The sequence below is a fragment of the Pristiophorus japonicus genome, unplaced genomic scaffold (assembly GCF_044704955.1).
Source record: "Pristiophorus japonicus isolate sPriJap1 unplaced genomic scaffold, sPriJap1.hap1 HAP1_SCAFFOLD_1303, whole genome shotgun sequence".
Taxonomy (NCBI): Eukaryota; Metazoa; Chordata; class Chondrichthyes; family Pristiophoridae; genus Pristiophorus; species Pristiophorus japonicus.
In genome coordinates, this window is record NW_027250971.1 from 36674 (window position 1) to 57081 (window position 20408).

General features: G+C 44.4%; 1 protein-coding gene across 1 annotated transcript in view; it reads left to right on the forward strand.

Annotated features, from left to right (window-relative positions):
* orc3 (origin recognition complex, subunit 3) overlaps positions 1–20408 on the forward strand; it is a gene marked incomplete at its 5' end in the record, with an annotated part of 66845 nt that overhangs the window by 34914 nt on the left and 11523 nt on the right. Inside the window, 2 exons of the mRNA XM_070870323.1 lie at positions 2551–2692; positions 6866–6982. Coding sequence (XP_070726424.1) covers positions 2551–2692; positions 6866–6982 — 259 coding nt within the window. The remainder of the gene's footprint in view (positions 1–2550; positions 2693–6865; positions 6983–20408) is intronic.

The following is a 20408-nucleotide window of genomic DNA, read 5'->3' on the forward strand; positions in this document are numbered from 1 at the left end:
AGATCTATCACCACTGTTTTTCACCAATATAAGATGTGCTAGCTGCCATCTGTTTAAATTAAACACTATTACACAAAGGCTATGGCAGTAATCCATTTATATAACCCTGACTGACACAGTAAAACAAGTCAAAAGAACTTTAGCAATACCAGTATTTTAACTCTTCATGGCTTGTGAACAGGATCTAAATAAATGCTTGCGTTTTGTATGAGTATCACACTTGCAATTTGAAAACGAAAACCTTGTGGCATGGTTCAATAATTTTTCATTAAATATGTACAATATGTGGATAATTTTTAAAAATGAAAGCTGAAGAATGATTTTCTGTCTATGAAAAGCATTCTTCAGCTTTCATTTTTTTGTTTTACACTTTAGTTACATTGAATATATACAGAGCACTGATTTAATAAATAAAACAATGCAAAAAAGACAACTTTTAATCTGTTTTTCTCTATCTGTAAGCAGTTACCCCAATTTTAAAATAAATTCATTTAAAATTTCTTAACTAGGTTAAAACTCAGAACTGAAAAACACATTGGATCAATCAATTTGCAAACAAAACTGAAAAATAATTTTGAACAAAATGAAAAGTAGTGGCTTAAGTATACCTAGGAAAGAAGAGAAATTCAATCTAGCATAAAATGTTTCTAACACTGCTCACCATCTGCTGAGAAGCAGTTCTTGTTTCTGCTTGCCTGTACCCTGTTGATTCAGTTGGACCTTTTGCCCTCATCATGTCACCCACAGCTGAATGTTCATTGCTTCACTAAACCTGACTTAATCTGTGTTTGCTTTTAAGAATGTTTTGTTAGTCCTTTTCTCTGTTGCTAGGCAATGACTTGGAAACTCTCTGATGTTTGAAGAAGCATTAACAATATAAATGTATAACTTGCAAACTTTAGTCAGCTGGCACTGCTGTAATGTCAGGAGACCGTAAATCGGTATTGCCAGTCTAGGGCTGAGCTTTAGCAGTTTTGACCCTACTTTCGTACAAGAGGGGGTAATTTTACAGTCATTTGGATTGCTTGCGCCGGCACGAAACAAGGAAATGAGGAACAAGAAATGAGATGGCAATCCATATTGCCAGATTCCCACCCAAAGCACACAATGCATCATCTTCAACTGATTTTCAGGCCAGCCTAAAATGCACATTCCGAGAGAGAGCTGGATTTTATTATTGAAATTGTATTTGAGTGTTGGCTTTGGTCACAGTGGTAGGACTGTGCCACCTCTGAGTCAGAAGGTCATGGGTGTGCAGGCCCCACTTCAGGACTTGCACATGTGATCTAGGCTGACACTTCAGTGCTGTACTAAGCGAGTGCCGCATTGCCGGAATAGCACCTCTTTCGGATGAGACCTTAAAACGAGGTCTTGTTTGCCTTACGAGTGGCTGTAAAAGGAAAATCACATTGCACAGTTTGAATAACAGCAGCGGAGTTCTCCCAATGTCCTGTTCAAAATTTATCCCTCAATCAACACCACCAAAAAATAAATTAACTGGTCGTTTATTCCACTGCTGTTTGTGGGAACTTGCCGTCGCAAATTGACTGCTGCATTCGCCTGAATACACTTCAAAAAGAATTTATTGGCTGTGAAGGGGTTCGGAACATCCTGAGTTGTTGCAATGCATCGTGCAGCCATAATGCACCACTGGTGGAGGGGGTGGCATTGAGTCAGTGCCAGGGGCATCAATTGCAGGCCGGTTGTTTCGGATTAATTTCAGGATAAAACTCTCTTGCTGTGCCCTAATGTTGTTGTGTTACCTGAATCTCGGGCAGCGTCAATGAAAGGACCCCTTTGTCCCATCAGTCTGGATAGGATTCAAATTATGAACCCAGGGGTTATCAGGCAGTATTCTGTCCCACGCACTAATGTGTACAGGAAAGATGGTATAGATTGCACTTGTTCGAACTGTTGCTTGTGCCCTGAAGATTGCAGATCAGAAAAACCTTTGCGAAGTTGTGACTTATTACATAGAATTTGTAGCACAGAAACTGGCTATTTGGCCCAACCGGTCTGTGATGGTGTTTATGCTCCACGCGGGCTTCATCTCACCCTATCGACATATACTTGTGTTCCTTTCTCCATGTACTTATCAAGCTTCCCCTTAAATGCATCTATGCTATTTGCCTCAACCACTCCATGGTTCCACATTCTCACCACTTACTGTGTAAAGAGGTTTCTCCTGAATTCCTTATTGGATTTATTAGTGACTATCTTATACTTATGGCCCTCTTATGCACTACATTGTATAATGTTGCATTACACGAAGTACAGAGGTTCAAAGGAAGAGCAGTGTGAGAGTGCTCACCTCTTGCTGTGCTCATATTATAACAACATAAGGCTCTTTGTTGGAGTGGAGTAGACGCTAACTAGTGATCTAACCTGGGAGCACTTGATATGGACGCTGAATGTAAAAAGTCAAAATATGTTCTATTTTTAATGGATTTCTGCCCCCACCTTCTTCCTCAACTGTGAAGCAACTGGGCATGGTTTGCTCTGTTACAAGTTTAAGATAATGATGTAACTATGTGTTTGTACTTTTTGCAGGCAATATCTTCTGCCGCCAGAGACTCAGCCACTCCATGAACTTGTATATTTCAGTGCTGCTAGCACTCTTCGTAAACACTTAAATGCAGCACCTCGCACTGCCTTGCAGACTGCTTTAAGTAACCCATACTACTATCTACAGGTAATGCACTGCAACCAGTCAGCTCATTCTTTAAGCATTTAATATCTTAACCAAATTAATTCCCCTTTGATCAAGTCTAAATAGCTGTCTCTTTGTTTCATTTTAATGTAGGGACAAGGGTGCTAGCTAGAGTTTTATCATTCTCGCTGATTTTATAAAGCATTTTTTCTTATGGTTTCCATTTCAGTCAAACAATTATGACAGCTTACCAATATGTAGGTGGTTCCCTTACGGGACAGAAAGTTAATTGCATGAGAATTTATGGTACATTGGTGGCCACTGAATAAAAGGATGGCACAGATTTTCTCGGGAGCTCAGAATACCTCATCTTACCAACTTTTCCCTTTTGATGTGTAGCACCCCTTGTCCTTAACATGCCGACTCATGCCAGGGCACAGTGCCACGGTGGCCAGTTTACTGTCTGGTACCTTGCCCAAGTGGCCATTCTTTAGTGTCAACAGGTTATTCAAAAGGGGTTCACTGCAATGAATACAGGAACACATAGAAACACATAGGATAATCAAAGAGGCAAAAAAGAGACCTGGATAAATGCAGAGCTGTTAAGGCAAAACATTACTCTTTGTTTTAAACTTTCAATACTACAATCATAAGATGGTAGTGGAGAAAAAGTGAGAGCCAGCAAAGATGCAAATTGACTCAAAACTGAGGATGATATACTTGAAATGGAAACGTTTTCAGGGTTATGGGGAAAGAGCAGTGGAGAGGAATAAATGCATTTAAGGAGAAGCTAGATAAACACATAAGGGAGAAAGGAATCGAAGGACATGTTGATGGGGTTAGATAAAGCAGGGTGGGAGGAGGCTCGTGTGGAGCATAAATACCGGCGTGGATCCATTGGGCTGAAAGGCCTGTTTCTGTGCTGTAAATACTATGCAATACTTTTGTTAATTAGTTATAAAAATATTTAAAGATGGTGGATGAAGGTTTTTTGACTGGGCAGTTGGAGGCGAGAGGTCATGTGATGAAACCTCCAGGAATATGTCCGACCAGCGTTGGCAATCCGACTGATACATCCGAGTGGCCGAAAATGTTCCCATTGTAAGTTCTCATACCACTGTCTGATAAGGAACAAAACCTCCTGAATTGTAATCGTGACCAATTAGCAGGCATTTTTCACCAAAATCCCAGGTTACTTAATGGAAAACTCTCATCACTGACTTAACAAATGTATTTCCCGGGATGGTAGGACTGACCTATCAAGAAAGACTGGATCAACTGGGCTTGTATTCACTGGAGTTCAGAAGAATGAGAGGGGACCTCATAGAAACGTTTAAAATTCTGACGAGTTTAGACAGGTTAGATGCAGGAAGAATGTTCCCAATGTTGGGGAAGTCCAGAACCAGGGGTCACAATCTGAGGATAAGGGGTAAGCCATTTAGGACTGAGATGAGGAGAAACTTCTTCACCCAGAGAGTGGTGAACCTGTGGAATTCTCTACCACAGAAAGTAGTTGAGGCCAATTCACTAAATATATTCAAAAGGGAGTTAGATGAAGTCCTTACTACTCGGGGGATCAAGGGGTATGGCGAGAAAGCAGGAATGGGGTACTGAAGTTTCATGTTCAGCCATGAACTCATTGAATGGCGGTGCAGGCTGGAAGGGCTGAATGGCCTGCTCCTGCACCTAATTTCTATGTTTCTATGTTTCTATGTTTAACAACTAAGTGTGCCCAGCTGGTACAGCAGTTTGAATACACCCTTTCACCTCTGAAACCATGGTCCAATTTCAGTAGTGTATAGATCGACAGTCAAAGGCCTACTTTCTCTGCAGTCTCTCTCAGTTTATGGGTCTTTTTTATATTTTCTTTGAATACTTTTAAAGGGAAGCTAAATAAGCACATGAGGAAAAAAGGTATAGAATGACATGGTGATGGTTTAAATAAAGCAGGGTAGAAGGAGGCTCGTGTAGAACATAAACACTGGCATGGGCCTGTTGGATCGAGTGACCTGTTAATGTGCTATAAATACTTTGTAACTGAAGAAAGGGGCTTATTTTCCCTCTTATCCCCCTCCCCCCAGCTGAGGCTTCTGAGGCCAACAATTGCTGCTGTACTCCAGCAGTGGCTGAGATTGGCTCATTCAGCACAATCGTGCATCTTTCTCCCACACTTGAGTAGTTCTACTTTCAGATTCCAACACATATCTTTTGCATACCTTTTTGTTTGGGAATAATATTTGGCACAGAAGAAACAAGAAAAAGCAAAGCGCTACTTGGGCAAAGTACCATCGGGAGCTGGCATCAGTGGCACTATTCCTCCACATGAGGCAGTGCATCTTCCTTGAGGAAGAGTTCATAGAGTGCATAAGGGACGGGTTCCTTGAGCAGTATGTTACAGAATCAACTAGGGGGCAGGCTAGCTTAGATCTGTTCCTGTGTTAATAAACAATCTCCTAGTAAAGGATCCCCTCGGAATGAGTGATCATAACATGGTTGAATTTCAAATTCAGATGGAGGGCGAGAAAGTTGGATCTCAAACCAGCGTACTAAGCTTAAATAAAGGAGACTACAAAGGTATGAGGACAGAATTGGTAAAGTGGACTGGGAAAATAGATTAAAGTGTAGGACGGTTGATGAACAGTGGCATACATTTAAGGAGATATTTCACAATTCTCAAGAAAAATATATTCCAGTGAGGAGGAAAGGGTGTGAGAAAAGAGAGCCATCCATGGCTAACTAAGGAAATAAAGGACGGAATCCAGTTTAAAAACAAGGGCATACAAAGTGGCCAAAACTAGTGGGAGGACAGAAGATTGGGAAGTTTTTAAAAGCCAGCAAAGAATGACTAAAAAAAATGATTAAGAAAGGGAAGATAGACTAGGAAAGTAAACTAGCACGTAATATAAAAACAGATAGCAAGAGTTTCTACAAGTATATAAAAAGGAAAAGAGTGGCTAAAGTAAATGTTGGTCCCTGAGAGGATGAGACCGGGGAATTAGTAATGGGGAACATGGAGATGGCAGAAACTCTGAACAAATATTTTGTATCAGTCTTTATGGTAGAGGACACTAACAATATCCCAACAGTGGATAGTCAAGGGGCTATAGGGGAGAAGGAACTTAACACAATCACAATTACTAAGGAGGTGGTACTCAGTAAGATAATGCCTGGACCTGATGGCTTGCATCCTAGGGTCTCAAGAGAAGTAGCGGCAGGGATTGTGGATGCATTGGTTGTAATTTACCAAAATTCCCTGGATTCTGGGGAGGTCCCAGCAGATTGGAAAACTGCAAATGTAACGCTCCTATTTAAAAAAGGAGGCAGACAAAAAGCAGGAAACTATAAACCAGTTAGCCTAATAACTGTGGTCGGGAAAATGTTGGAGTCCATTATTAAAGAAGCAGTAGCAGGACATTTGGAAAAGCAAAATTTGGTCAGGCAGAGCCAGCATGGATTTATGAAGGGGAAGTCACATTTGACAAATTTGCTGGAATTATTTGAGGATGTAACGAACAGGGTGGATAAAGGGAACCAGTGGATGTGGTGTATTTGGACCTCCAGAAGGCATTTGACAAGGTGCCACACAAAAGGTTATTGCACAAGATAAAAGTTCACGCGGTTGGGGGTAATATATTAGCATAGATAGAGGATTGGCTAACTAACAGAAAACAGAGATTCGGGATAAATGGTTCATTCTCTGGTTGGCAACCAGTAACTAGTGGGGTGCCGCGGGGATCAGTGCTGGGACCCCAACTATTTACAATCCATATTAACAACTTGGAAGAAGGGACTGAGTGTAACGTGGCCAAGTTTGCTGATGATACAAAGATGGGAGGAAAAGCAATGTTTGTGGAGCGGACACAAAATCTGCAAAAGGACCTAGACAGGCTAAGTGAGTGGGCAAAAATTTGGCACATGAAGTATAATGTTGGAAAGTGTAAGGTCATGCATGTACGTGCTAGGTGTGGTTAAGGAAGGGGCAGCCGGCTGGATGAGGGAAACCGGGGACAGGCCGGGTAGGCGGCAATGTTCCTCCTCCGCCCCCCTCACCCCGGGTTTAGGGCGGGATAGCAGAGGAAAATCCAGATCTTCTTGTCTGTCATTTGGTTCTAATATCCTGAGCCTGTTTGTTCCATTCCACAAATGCTATCGTCATATAGCTTCCGTTGCCTTAAAAAAAATTTAACTCAATTTTTCCCTGTTGCGACGGAGCAGAATGAAGTCTTGAAGAGCAAGGATGGCACCATTACCAATACAGCACCCGATATCTGTATAGTCTATAAGCTTCACCTGGAGTGTGGACGCTTGATTAACTTATATGACTGGTTACAGGTGGGTTTTGTTTCTTTGTTGTTAGCATTAACTCCATTTGTATTCCAAAAGTGTCCAATTCTTTCATTTTCATAACCACATTATGTGTAAGCCATTAAACCGCATATCTTTCAAGCAAGGTTGATACTAAGAATTGGCTGAAGACTGGCTTCTGTGATGGTGGAGACCTCAGGAAGAGGCCAAGGTGGATAATCCACTCGGCATGTCTGGCTGAAGATGGTTGCAAACGCTTCAGCCTTGTCTTTTGCGCTTGCATGCTGGGCTCCGCCATCATTGAGGATGAGGATATTCATGGAGCCTCCTCCTCCCATCAGTTGTTTATGGGACCACCACCATTCATAACTGGATATGGCAGGACTGCAGAGATTTGATCTGATCTGTTGGTTGTGGGATCGCTTAGCTCTGTTTATAGCATGCTGCTTCCGCTGTTTAGCATGCACATAGTCCTGTGTTGCAGCTTCCCCAGGTTGGCACCTCATTTTTAGGTACACCTGGTGCTGCTCCTGGCATGCTCTTCTACACTCCTGATTAAACCACTGTTGGTCACTTGGCTTGATAATGGTAGAGTGAGGGATATGCGGGGCCATGAGGTTACAGATTGTGGTAGAATATAATTCTGCTGCTGTTGTTGGCCCACAGTGCCTCGTGGATGTCCAGTTTTGAGCTGCTAGATCTGTTCTGAATCTATCCCATTTAGCACGGTGGTAGGTGCCATACAACTTAAGGAAAAAACTTTGATGGTTTGAGGCGTGAATTGGCTAGAATAGACTGGCAAATGATACTTAAAGGGTTGACGGTGGATAGGCAATGGCAAATATTTAAAGATCACATGGATGAACTTCAGCAATTGTACATCCCTGTCTGGAGTAAAAATAAAACGGGGAAGGTGGCTCAACCGTGGCAAATAAGAGAAATTAAGGATAGTGTTAAATCCAAGGAAGAGGCATATAAATTGGCCAGAAAAAGCAAAAAACCTGAGAACTGGGAGAAATTTAGAATTCAGCAGAGAGGACAAAGGGTTTAAATAAGAGCGGGAAAATAGAGTACGAGAGGAAGCTTGCCGGGAACATAAAAACGGACTGCAAAAGCTTCTATAGATATGTGAAGAGAAAAAGATTAGTGAATACAAACGTAGGTCCCTTGCAGTCAGATTCAGGTAAATTTATAATGGGGAACAAAGAAATGGCAGACCAGTTGAACAAATACTTTGGTTCTGTCTTCACGAAGGAAGGGTATTAAAGGGTATGGAAAAGAAATTGGGCGAAAGGTGATACAGCTGTCATGGCTAACAGTGTGGTGGAGGAGAATCAATGGGCTAAATTGCCAATTCTATGACTGATCTCTCACACCAGAGCACTGACTTTAAGGAAAGACTGGACAAACTTGGGTTGTTCATCTTTGAAAGGAACTGTCGAAGAGAAGGTCACATAGAGGTAATTAAAGTCATAAATGGGATACAAAAGGTATCCTTTTGCCAAACCACAAGGCAGCACAGGTTCAAACTAGCAAAAGGCAAATTGTCAGGAAGTAGTTTCTTTATACAAAACATTATCCACATGTAGATAGACTTCAGGGTACAGTACTGGAACTGTGTAGGATGTGATTAGATGCTGAGACATAAGGGAGGGTATTTCCCTCTGCGATCCTGGCTGAAGTCTCTGCAACACTGCCGGGTTTTCTTTCTTTACACTGGCGGGCTCCCTCTTGGGGAGGGAATTGAACAAATACTTTGCTTCTGTCTTCACGAAGGAAGACACAAATAACCTTCCGGAAGTACTAGGGGACCGAGGGTCTAGTGAGAAGGAGGAACTGGAGGATATCCTTATTAGGTGGGAAATTGTGTTAGGGAAATTGATGGGATTGAAGGCCGATAAATCCCCGGGCCTGATAGTCTGTATCCCAGAGTACTTAAGGAAGTGGCCCTAGAAATAGTGGATGCATTAGTGATCATTTTCCAACAGTCTATCAACTCTGGATCAGTTCCTATGGACTGGAGGGTAGCTAATGTAACACCACTTTTTAAAAAGGGAGGGAGAGAGAAAGCGGGTAATTATAGAGTGGTTAGCTTGACATCAGTAGTGGGGAAAATGTTGAAATCAATTATTAAGGATGAAATAGCAGCGCAGTTGGAAAGCAGTGACAGGATCGGTCCAAGTCAGCATGGGCTTATGAAGGGGAAATCATGCTTGACAAATCTTCTGGAATTTTTTAAGGATGTAACTAGTAGAGTGGACAAGGGAGAACCAGTGGATGTGGTGTATTTGGACTTTCAAAAGGCTTTTGACAAGGTCCCACACAAGAGATTGGTGTACAAAATCAAAGCACATGGTATTAGGGGTAATATACTGACGTGGATAGAGAACTGGTTGGCAGACAGGAAGCAGAGAGTTGGGATAAACGGGTCCTTTTCAGAATGGCAGGCAGTGACTAGTGGAGTGCCGCAGGGCTCAGTGCTGGGACCCCAGTTCTTTACAATATACATCAATGATTTGGATGAAGGAATGAGTGTAATATCTCCAAGTTTGCAGATGACACTAAACTGGGTGGCGATGTAAGCTATGAGGGGGTCACTAGGAGGCTGCAGGGTGACTTGGACAGGTTAGGTGAGTGGGCAAATGCATGGCAGATGCAGTATAATGTGGATAAATGTGAGGTTATCCACTTTGGGGGCAAAAACACGAAGAGAGAATATTATCTGAATGGCGGCAGATTAGGAAAAGGGGAGTTGCAACGAGATCTGGGTGCCATGGTTCATCAGTCATTGAAAATTGGCATACAGGTATAGCAGGCGGTGAAGAAGGCAAATGGTATGTTGGCCTTCAAAGCTAGGGGATTTGAATATAGGAGCAGGGAGGTCTTACTGCAGTTGTACAGGGCCTTGGTGAGGCCTCACCTGGAATATTGTGTTCAGTTTTGGTCTCCTAATCTGAGGAAGGACGTTCTTGCTATTGAGGGAGTGCAGCGAAGGTGCACCAGACTGATTCCCGGGATCATAGGACTGACATATGAGGAGAGACTGGATCAACTGGGCCTTTATACATTGGAGTTTAGAAGGATGAGAGGGGATCTCATAGAAACATATAAAATTCTGACGGAACAGGACAGGTTAGATGCGGGTAGAATGTATCCGATGTTGGGGAAGTCCAGAAGCAGGGGACACAGTCTTAAGATAAGGGATAGGCCCTTCACTCAGAGCATTGTTAACCTGTGGAATTCCCTGCCGCAGAGAATTGTTGATGCCAGTTCATTGGATATATTCAAGAGGGAGTTAGATATGGCCCTTACGGCTAAGGGGATCAAAGGAGAGAAAGCAGGAAAGGGGTACTGAGGGAATGATCAGCCATGATCTTATTGAATGGTGGTGCAGGCACGAAGGGTCGAATGGCCTACTCCTGCACCTATTTTCTATGTTTCTATGTGACACGATACAGGGTGTCCTCAGTGTGAAGACGGGACTTCGTCTCCACAAGGACTGTGCGGTGGTCACTGCTACCAATACTGTCATGGACAGATGCAGCTGCGACAGGTAGATTGGTGAGGACAAGGTTTAGTAGGTTTCGCCCCCGTGTTGGTTCTTTCACCACCTGCTGCAGGTCTAGCCTGGTAGCTATGTCCTTCAGGGCTCGGTCAGTAGTGATGCTACCGAGCCACTCTTGCTGATGGACATTGAAGTCCCCCTTTCAGAGTACATGCTGTGCCCTTGGTACTTTAAGTGTTTCTTCCAACATGGAAGAGAGACATGGCAGATGACATTTAATGCAGTGAAGTCATAGACAGTCCCTCGGAATCGAGGAAGACTTGCTTCCACTCCTAAAGTGAGTTCTTTGGTGGCTGAACAGTCCAACACGAGAGCCACAGACCCTGTCACAGGTGGGACAGACATTCGTCGGGGGAAGGGGGTTGGCACGGATTTACCACACGCTCCTTCCGCTGCCTGCGCCTGACCTCTTCACACTCGCAGCGTTGAGATTCGAGGAGCTCAACACCCTCCCGGATGTACTTTCTCCACCTAGGGCAGTCTTCGGCCAGGGTCTCCCAGGTGTCAGTGGTAATGTCGCACTTCATCAGGGAGGCTTTGAGGGCGACCTTGTAACGTTTCCGCTGCCCACCTTTGGCTCGTTTGCCATGAAGGAGCTCTGCATGGAGCAGTTGCTTAGGGAGCCTCGTGTCTGGCATGCGAACTAAGTGGCCTGCCCAGCGACGCTGATCGAGTGTGGTTAGTGCTTCAATACTTTGGATGTTAGCCTGGGCGAGGACACTGATGTTGGTGCATCTGTCCTCCCAGGGGATTTGCAGGATCTTGCGGAGACATCGTTGGTGATATATCTCCAGCGACTTGATGTGCCTTCTGTAAGTCATCCATGCCTCTGATCCATACAGGAGGGCGGGTATTACTACAGCTCTATAGACCATGAGCTTGGTGGTAGATTTGAGGGCCTGGTCTTTGAACACTCTTTTCCTCAGGCGGCCGAAGGCTGCACTGGCGCACTGAAGGCGATGTTGAATCTCCGCATCAATGTCTCCCTTTGTTGACAAAAGGCTCCCGAGGTATGGGAAGTGGTCCACGTTGTCGAGGGCCGCACCATGAATCTTGATGACTAGGTGGGGAAGTGCTGTGCGGCGAGGACAGGCTGGTGGATGTTAAGCGTAAGGCCCAGGCTTTCATATGCCTCGGTAAACACATCAACTATATCCTGGAGTTCAGCCTCAGAATGTGCGCAGACGCAGGCGTCGTCCACATACTGCAGTTCAACGACAGACGTTTGGATGGTCTTGGACCTGGTCTGGAGGCGGCGTAGGTTAAACAGTTTCCCACTGGTTCTGTAGTTTAGTTCCGCTCCAGCGGGGAGCTTGTTGACAGTGAGGTGGAACATGGCAGCGAGGAAGATTGAGAAGAGGGTTGGAGCGATGACGCAGCCCTGTTTGACCCCGGTTCTGACGTGGAATGGGTCTGTAACGGATCCGCTGGTAAGGATCACGGCCTGCATGTCATCGTGGAGCAGGCGAAGGATGTTGACAAACTTTTGGGTGCACCCAAAACGGAGGAGGACGCTCCATAAGCTCTCACGGTCGACAGTGTCAAAGGCCCTTGTAAGATCGAAAAAGGCCATGTATAAGGACTGGTGCTGCTCCCTGCATTTTTCCTGCAGCTGTCGCGCTGCAAATATCATGTCCATTGTTCCCCATCGGGGACGAAATCTGCACTGTGACTCCGGGAGGAGCTCCTCGGCCACAGGGAGAAGATGGTTGAGGAGGACTCTAGCGACAACCTTCCCAGTGGTTGATAGCAGGGAGATTCCCCTGTAGTTGCCGCAGTCGGATTTGTTCCCCTTTTTTAAAAAAAAAAGACATGATCATTGCATCTCTGAGATCACCCGGCATGCTCTCTTCCCTCCAAATGAGAGAGATGAGGTCATGTATCCGTGCCAACAGCGCCTCTCCACCATATTTTAGCGCCTTAGCAAGAGTTCCATCCGCTCCCGTAGCCTTGTTATTCTTGAGCTATTTTATGGCTTTGCCTACTTCGTGCAGCATTGGAGTTTCACTGAGGTAGTGGTGGGTTGCATACTGCGAGATGGAGTTGAGAACACTCAAGTCAAAGGCAGAGTCTCGATTGAGGAAATCTTCAAAGTGCTCCTTCCAGCGGGCCCTGACAGCCTCGGTGTCCTTGATGAGTGTTTCCCCGTTCTTTGCCAGGAGTGGGGTGGGGCCTTGGGTGTTTGTACCGTAGGTGGCCTTGACTGCAGTGAAGAATCCTCGTATGTCGTGGCTGTTGGCTAGTTGTTGTATCACCTGCGCTTTCTCCATCCACCACCTGTTCTTTAGGTCCTGTGTTTTTTGTTGGACCTCAGCCTTGAGCCGTCTGTAATGTTGTTTTGTAGCTCCCGAGTTTGGTTGTTGCTTGAGGCTGAAAAATGCTCTGCGTTTACGATCTATTAGTTCTTTGATCTCCTGATCGTTTTTCATGAAACCAGTCCTGGTGTTTTCTGGTTGCATAATCAAGTGTCTTTTCACAGGCACTGGTTATGGAGGCCTGGAGGGCAGACCAAGCGCTGTGGGCATTGAGCATCTCAGGGTCATCAAGGCACGCCAGGGTTGCTGTGAGGCGCTAGCTGTACAGGGCTCTCTTAGCTGGGTCTTTAAGTGTCCTGGCATTAATTTTTTTGGAAGGAAGAATAAAGATAGGCAATATAAATTAAATGGTAACATTTTATAGGGTGTACAGGAACAGAGAAACCTGGGGGTTTATGTACACAAGTCTTTGGAGGTGGCAGGACAAGTTGACAAGGTTGCTAAAAATGCATCTGGGATTCTTGGCATTTTAAGTAGAGGCATAGCATACAAAAGCAAAGACATGCTAAACCTTTATAAATCAGTGCTTAGGCTTCAGCTAGAGTATTGTGTCCAATTCTGGGCACCACACTTTAGGAAGGATGCCAAGGCTTTGAAGAGGGTGCAGAGGAGATTTACTAGAATGGTGCCAGGGATGAGGGACTTCAGTTAGTTGGAGAGACTAGAGAAACTGGAGTTGTTCTCCTAAGAGCAGAGAAAGTTAAGGGGAGATTTAGTAGAAGTATTAAAAATTATAAGGGGCTTTGATAAATAGGGAGAAACTGTTTCCACTGACAGGAGTGTCGGTAACCAGTGGAGACCAATTTAAGGTAATTGGCAAAGGAACCAGAGGGAATGAGAAATGTTTTTATGCAGTGAATTGTTATGATCTGAAATGCACTGTCTGAAAGGGTGGTGGAAGCAAATTCAATAGTAGTTTTCAAAAGGGAATTGGAGAAATACTTGATGGAGAAAAATTTGCTGGGTTATGGGGAAAGACCAGGGAAGTGTCACTAATTGGATTGTTCTTTCAAAGAGCCGGCACAGGCATGATGGGAAAAATGGCCTCCTTCTGTGCTGTATGATTTAATGGGCTCAAATTTGGCCCACCCCTTTTTTCAGCACACTCACCAGAGCTGCGCCAACTTTGTGGGCTGAAAATGGTGCCCAAAAAATCTCCCCCGATTCTGGCTGCTGTGTTGGCTCTCCCGGGGCTTGGCGCGGCGTGGCCAGTCGATTGGAGGCGGAGCTCGGGCCCTGCGTGAAAAACCGTGCCCGCTGTTGTCTGTATGCGCATTAGAGCATTCGCACATGGGCAGTAGCTCCTGCCAATGATGATGATGATGATGCATGCTGCAGCGTGGGACCTGATGCCTCCCGTCCCATCCCGGGCCGAGTGGCCTGCCACACAGTCCGGCCCACTGCCTTTCAGGGCTAAGGCTACAACAAACAGGTTAGTGCAGAGAGAGTTTTGATCCTCGGGGGGTCATTTTAATGAGCTTACTCAAGACTTTCCTTAACTCCTTAACCCTGTTGATAAAAATACTTTCCTACATAAGAACATAAAAATTACGAGCAGGAGGTACTTTTTTTTATTTGGATATTTTGAAAAAATTAGGTAAATATGTTTTGTCTCTTTACTTCTTTTATTTTTGTAGTTTAAACTTCCATGAATGCTTCTGTTGAATAGTAAATTAACTTTGCAAAGTTGTTCATATGTTCCTGTATAGCTGTTTGATCCTATTCACATTCTTTAGTCAAGTCATTAAGTACCTACCTACCTGCGCTGATTCTTTACTCTCCGCAAGGGTTTTCTGTGCGGCCACAAGTGGCCACATACGCTGGGGTAAGTTAGTTTGGAGTAACTATTAGCCGTCCAATGGCCAAAACAGGCGTAGGTGGCTGGTAACGCCCCCTTTTGAAAAAAACTAAACTAAACTTTTAAAAAATCTTAACTAACTCACTTACATTGGCGCAAATTGAATGTGTAAAATGGGGATTTTTAAGATACTCCAGAAAAATCAAGTTGCTCCAAAAAAAAACAGAGCAACTCCTGGGCAATTTTGGGCCCAATGATTTTATCAGATCTTGGTGTTCTGATTTAGGATCTATTCACCGGCGAAGCACTTCCAAACCTCCAGGCCCACAAAACTCGAACATGGCACGCTAGCACATATTATAGGAGTAAATGGACGCAGAGTTTCCTAGGCTTCATTGCCTGTAGTGCCAGGCCACACGAGCTGCTTATTATGGACCATTATTTGGATAACCAGGAATTATTCCACATATACCGTAGGAAAAAAACAGAATATAACAATCATAGGAAATTATTTTTACTCACTCCTATGCCGTCAGTGGGTGTTAGTGGGTCATCTCACTTGTAATATATAAACTGTATCCAATGGATCTTTGCCAGATCTCATCCTAATTTAAAGAAAAATGCATTGTATATATTTTGTATGATCATTGGATATTAAGAGTTGATGCATTACATTAGTAGTCACGTTCTATGTTTATCACAACATTTCAGTTTAAAGAAGCGTTGTATTTTTTCCCCTAATTGTTGTTGACTTCCTTAATTGAATTTAATGTAACCTCTTCCGTCCGGAGGATACCGTTTTACTTCTCAAAAGTGATGACTAATTCCTTGTGTGTAGTACTGAGCCATGCAGGGCAGCAAGTTCTTGGGTCTGATCCTTGGGCTGCAATGAGTTAGAGACCTCAGCTTGAAATTACTTAGAAAGATACGATAGGCCTTTGTGCTCGGTGATGAAAAGATAATGGAGTGCGGGGGGAGGGAGGGAGAGGCGGTGGCGGTCACAGAGTTCACACTCCTAATAGCTATCCAACCAGAAGTATGGAGAGGACGAAGCTGGGCTGTAATGGCCTCACAGTTGGATAGCACGGCGATAAATACTGTCTATGATCACACATCAGTAAAGCCTCAGGGGGAACTGTATCCCGATGAAAGTTGTGTCCCATCATTTCCTGTGCTTTGCTCATTCCACTTCAGAACTGCAAAATCATGGCAGAAGGTTCGTCAGAACATAATATTGGTTTGGAGAGGAAGACCAGGGCAAGAAAATCGAGAGGGGAAAAGGAAATTGCTCTGATATGTCGTGAACCCAGGCAGTTCCATTTTTCTTCCACACTCTCTCTAAGTCAAATACAGACACTCTAATGAGCCCTTCATGTCTATTACACAAACACATTCTACCAAGGAAATGGGGTTATGCCACAAGTCTTCCACCTGCCTGCATTTCAATATAAAAAGAAAAGACTTACATTTATATAGCGCCTTTCACGACCACCATACGTCCCAAAGCGCTTTACAGTCAATGAATTACTTTTGAAGTGTAGTCACTGTTGTAATGTAGGAAACGCAGCAGCCAATTTGCGCACAGCAAGCCCCCCCCCACAAGCAGCAATGTGATAATGACTAGATGATCTGTTTTTGTTATGTTGATTGAGGATAAATATTGGAACCGACTATTTGTACTAATTGAATGGCTGCCGTTTCTCTGACCGGCCTTTCATTATCACATGACCTATTGCTGATTCGTCCCCTTGGAGGATAAGCCACACCCTGAAGTTTCTCTGGAATGTGTAAATGGAACCGCCCAGCCTAAGATCTGACTGACTTTGCAAATTGTAATATGATCCTTTCTGACTTCAGAAGCCAGAGAAGACACATCTCGAACAACCCAGCAAAAGCCACCAAGTTCCAGCCAACGTCCCCAGCGCAAGAGTTGCCTCCCCCAGCCATAGATGGGGCATTGTGTGCAGATTGTTAACTGGCTTATTGGGTATGAAGTGAATAGTGACAGTGTCGTGACTTCTGGATTTCATCCACTCCAACGATGTCCCTTGCAACACACGCACCGAACTTTCCGAGAAATCAGGTGTGGGTGTAAAGGGGGTTGGAACAACGTGATCTGTCTTCCCTGAGTTCCCTTTCACCCCTCCGATCTCCCCCCGCCCCACCCCGTCTCTCTTTTTCTCTCTCTCTTCTCCCACCCCCCAGGCACGCTCTCTCTCTGACGAAGGGTCCTCGACCTGAAACGTTAACTGTTTCTCTCTCCACAGATGCTGCCTGACCCACTGAGATTTCCAGTATTTTCTGTCTTTATTACAGATTCCAGCATCCACAGTATTTCGCTTTTGTCTCTCTCTCTCGCTCTCTCTTTCTCTGTCTCCTCACCTGCCCCAGGCTCTATCTCTCTCTTCCCCTCCTCCCCCCAAGCGCTCTCTCTCTCTCTTGCGCCCCTCACCCCCTCCAGGTGCTCTCGCGCCTCCCCCCCCCACCCCTCCTTCCGGGCTCTCTCGCTCCCCCCTGTGCCGCATCCCAGGCTCTCTTGCTTCACCACCCCTATCCAAGGCTCTCTCCCTCCTCTTTTCCCCCCCGCGCTCTCTCCCTCTCCCCTGGCCGTCTGCCGCGGCTCAGCGGGAGGCTTGGGGCCCGGTTGAAGGCTCGACGGTTTGCGGCTCAGTCAGACAACGCGGTCAGTTCAGAATGAACCTGTTCGGGGGCCAACTTCCGGTGGGGGTGGAGTCGGGAGGAAGCATGCGCAGAAAGCGGTTAGTACAAATAGTTACTCCGATAAATATTGGCCAGGACACCGGGGATAACTCCCCTGCGCTTCTTTGAAATAGTGTCATGGGATCTTTTACGTCCACCTGTGAGCAGGCGGGGCCTCGGTTTAATGTCTCATCGAAAAGGTGGCACCTCCGACAGTGCAGCACTCCCTCAGCACTACACTGGAATGTAGGCCTAGATTTTTGTGTTCAAGTCTCTGGAGTGGGACTTGAACCCACAACCTTCTGACTCAGAGGTGAGGGTGCTACCAACTGAGTCACTGGTTTCGACCAGATATTGGACAAATTGAGAACGTTACCAATTCTATCAGGATAAAAATTAAAGCATACACCTCCTTTTAATCTGATGTAATTTTATTTTTAGTGAAGATTTTCTTTTAAGTTATGTGAGTTGAGCGGAATTCCACTCGGATGAGAATAAGTTAACCAGATACAGCTGTATCTGCTTTCACAAAAATAGCCACTTTTTGACCTAAGGTAATGCTTATCAAACTGCAGGGACACTAAGGCTTTATGATTGTTATCGTCATGGCAATAAATTGCTGCTTACATCCTGAGAGCTAAGATCACTTGACCAGTTGACACGCTGTTCTTCATGTCAGCTGTGAAAACAGGAGTGTTGTTTTTTTTGTATTTCTGTTCAGTTTTGCACCGGACTGGACTGACCTTTCGACCTCAGGAGCAGTCCAGTCTGAGCTGCTATACATTCTGAGCTGTATCAACTCAGAAGAAAGCAAAAACATCTGCAAAGGTGCAGATCCACTTAGTTTCTTCAGAGAGGAAATTCAATTCCGTCTGGAAGCTACAATTAAAAGAAGAGCAAATCAGTAGAAATTTTAAGATAGAACGAACTGAACACTTGTGTTCTGGGATTAGTTGGATTAACAACTATAGGCAACATTAAACTTAATCAGCGTAGCTTGGTAGTAGGCCAAGTTACTGCTCGTACAACACAGTACTGCAACCGGTCCCAAGCCTTAAGTTTTAAGGTTATACCATCTTAAAAGGTACAGTTTAATAAACAGCCAGATGCCCGTTTGGGGCATGAAGCTCGCTGGTGGCATGTTAATGAAGCCCTGCACTCAAAATGAAGCGGGCCTCCCAACAGCAGGGCCATGCAGCCAACCCGCACATTCCACCAGCCACCCGCCCAACACTTAAAACAGCCCAGATATTTTCAGAACAATTGAATTTTTAAATGTTTCTTTTCAATGGTAATTATTATTTTTGAGCTTTGCTTTGATGAGACTTGAAGTAAATGTGGAAAAATAAGTAACCAAAGCCAGTATATCTTCAGCTGGCATCATATTAATCATTTAGCTCCTTGTTTGGCCAGTGTAGAGACCCAGAGGCCCCAGTCATCCAAAATTGCCACAGATTCTCCCACGTACTGCAGTGGTCGAAATCTGTTCACATTCAGGCAGACAGAATGTTTCTCAGTTTCCCTTCACAGGAAGTAACAGTAATTTGACAGCTCGGTGCAAACTGTATACTAACACACTCTGCTGGATAATGATAATTCCTGGCATCTGTGATTTCATTTCAATTAAATTTGTAACATATATCTTTTATGCTAACATCACAATTTAAGATGATATAACCATTGCAAACTGAAATAGAAACCTTAATAATTTATTAAAAATGTCATCATTTTTGGGGTTGCAAAATATTTTTTGAATGAAATCTACCAACATTTTGTGGTGGGACCATCTGTTTCGGAGAATGTAGCCACCTAGCTCTAACCCACCTATACCACAGAAGGAGCAAGACTGCGTTTCATTTGAATCACTGCTCTATCAAAGTGTGTGTGATGACAATTATTTTTATCCACCGGATGTTACGTAGCTTGAGTTTCAGAATATAGATAAGACATGAACTATTTTATTTAAAGTATTTTTATAAATCTCTGATGGTTTAGTGAATTAATGCAGAGTAGCTGCTCTTTGCTAAATTACATGATCTTAGCTAGGACTACACTGACGGTGTTACAGGTTGCTGCTGGGTTAGGGAGGGAGGATTTCCGCTCCTGATTGCTATCCAGTGACCCGTACTGGAAGCGCACATCTGGATATTGGGTGATGAGGAGCTCCATGAGTTCAGTCGCATGTGACTCTCCAGTCACCGTTCCCAGATGAAGAGTGGCCACTTAGCCCATATAGTACTGTGGAACCATATCTCAACAAGGAGCCAACTGCCTTAGAAGAGAGGGGGGAGGAACATTGACCAGAAACGTGGGGAGTGAGTTCTCCCTCTCCCGTGGGTGTTACCAGGATGTGTGCAATAGTAGCAGACAACAGTGATAAAGAAAACTGCTGCTCTTCCTTTGCAACAACAGTCAATAGAAGGAGCAGGAGCATGGTTGGGATTACTGTTCCTCTAAGCTTACTGTGGCAAAAACATTTTTTTGCCTTTGTTGAATTTTTTTACTTGTATTTTTGAATTGCTCAAATCAACAAGTAAGGGGTTAACTCCGGGAGCTACATAAAGTATTCTTTACAACGGAAAGCCATTCACCGGAGCTAGTTTGTTTTCTGATGATTTTCCTCACGTGTAAGCTTGCTTTGCCCCACGCAACAGCAGCCTGAAGTGTTAATTAGATAATCATTCCATGGTGCCATTTGCAGACTCAAAAATCTTGAGCTGTTTGCTGTTCAGAATTATTTCTTCAGATGTCATTTTATTCCATTGCCCCGGTGTGGTACACATTCCCTCTGCCTGTAAGAAGCCCCAGGTCACAGTACAGAGAAGATGTCATAGCTTGGTGCGATGACTTTGATTGTCTGATGTCTCTGAATCCTTTGAAAAGAAGGCAGGGCCTTTTAGCTGGTTGGCGCCTTTATGGTTGACAACTTGTTGGGTAAAGGGTTTATCGTACACATTTATATTGGCAAAACTTGCAGACAATAGCCAAAGGGGCTGTCTGTTTTACAAGTCTGGACCGCTTACCCAGGGAGCTCTGCTAGATTAAGTTTGAGTTTACAGAAAGTGGTATTCTATT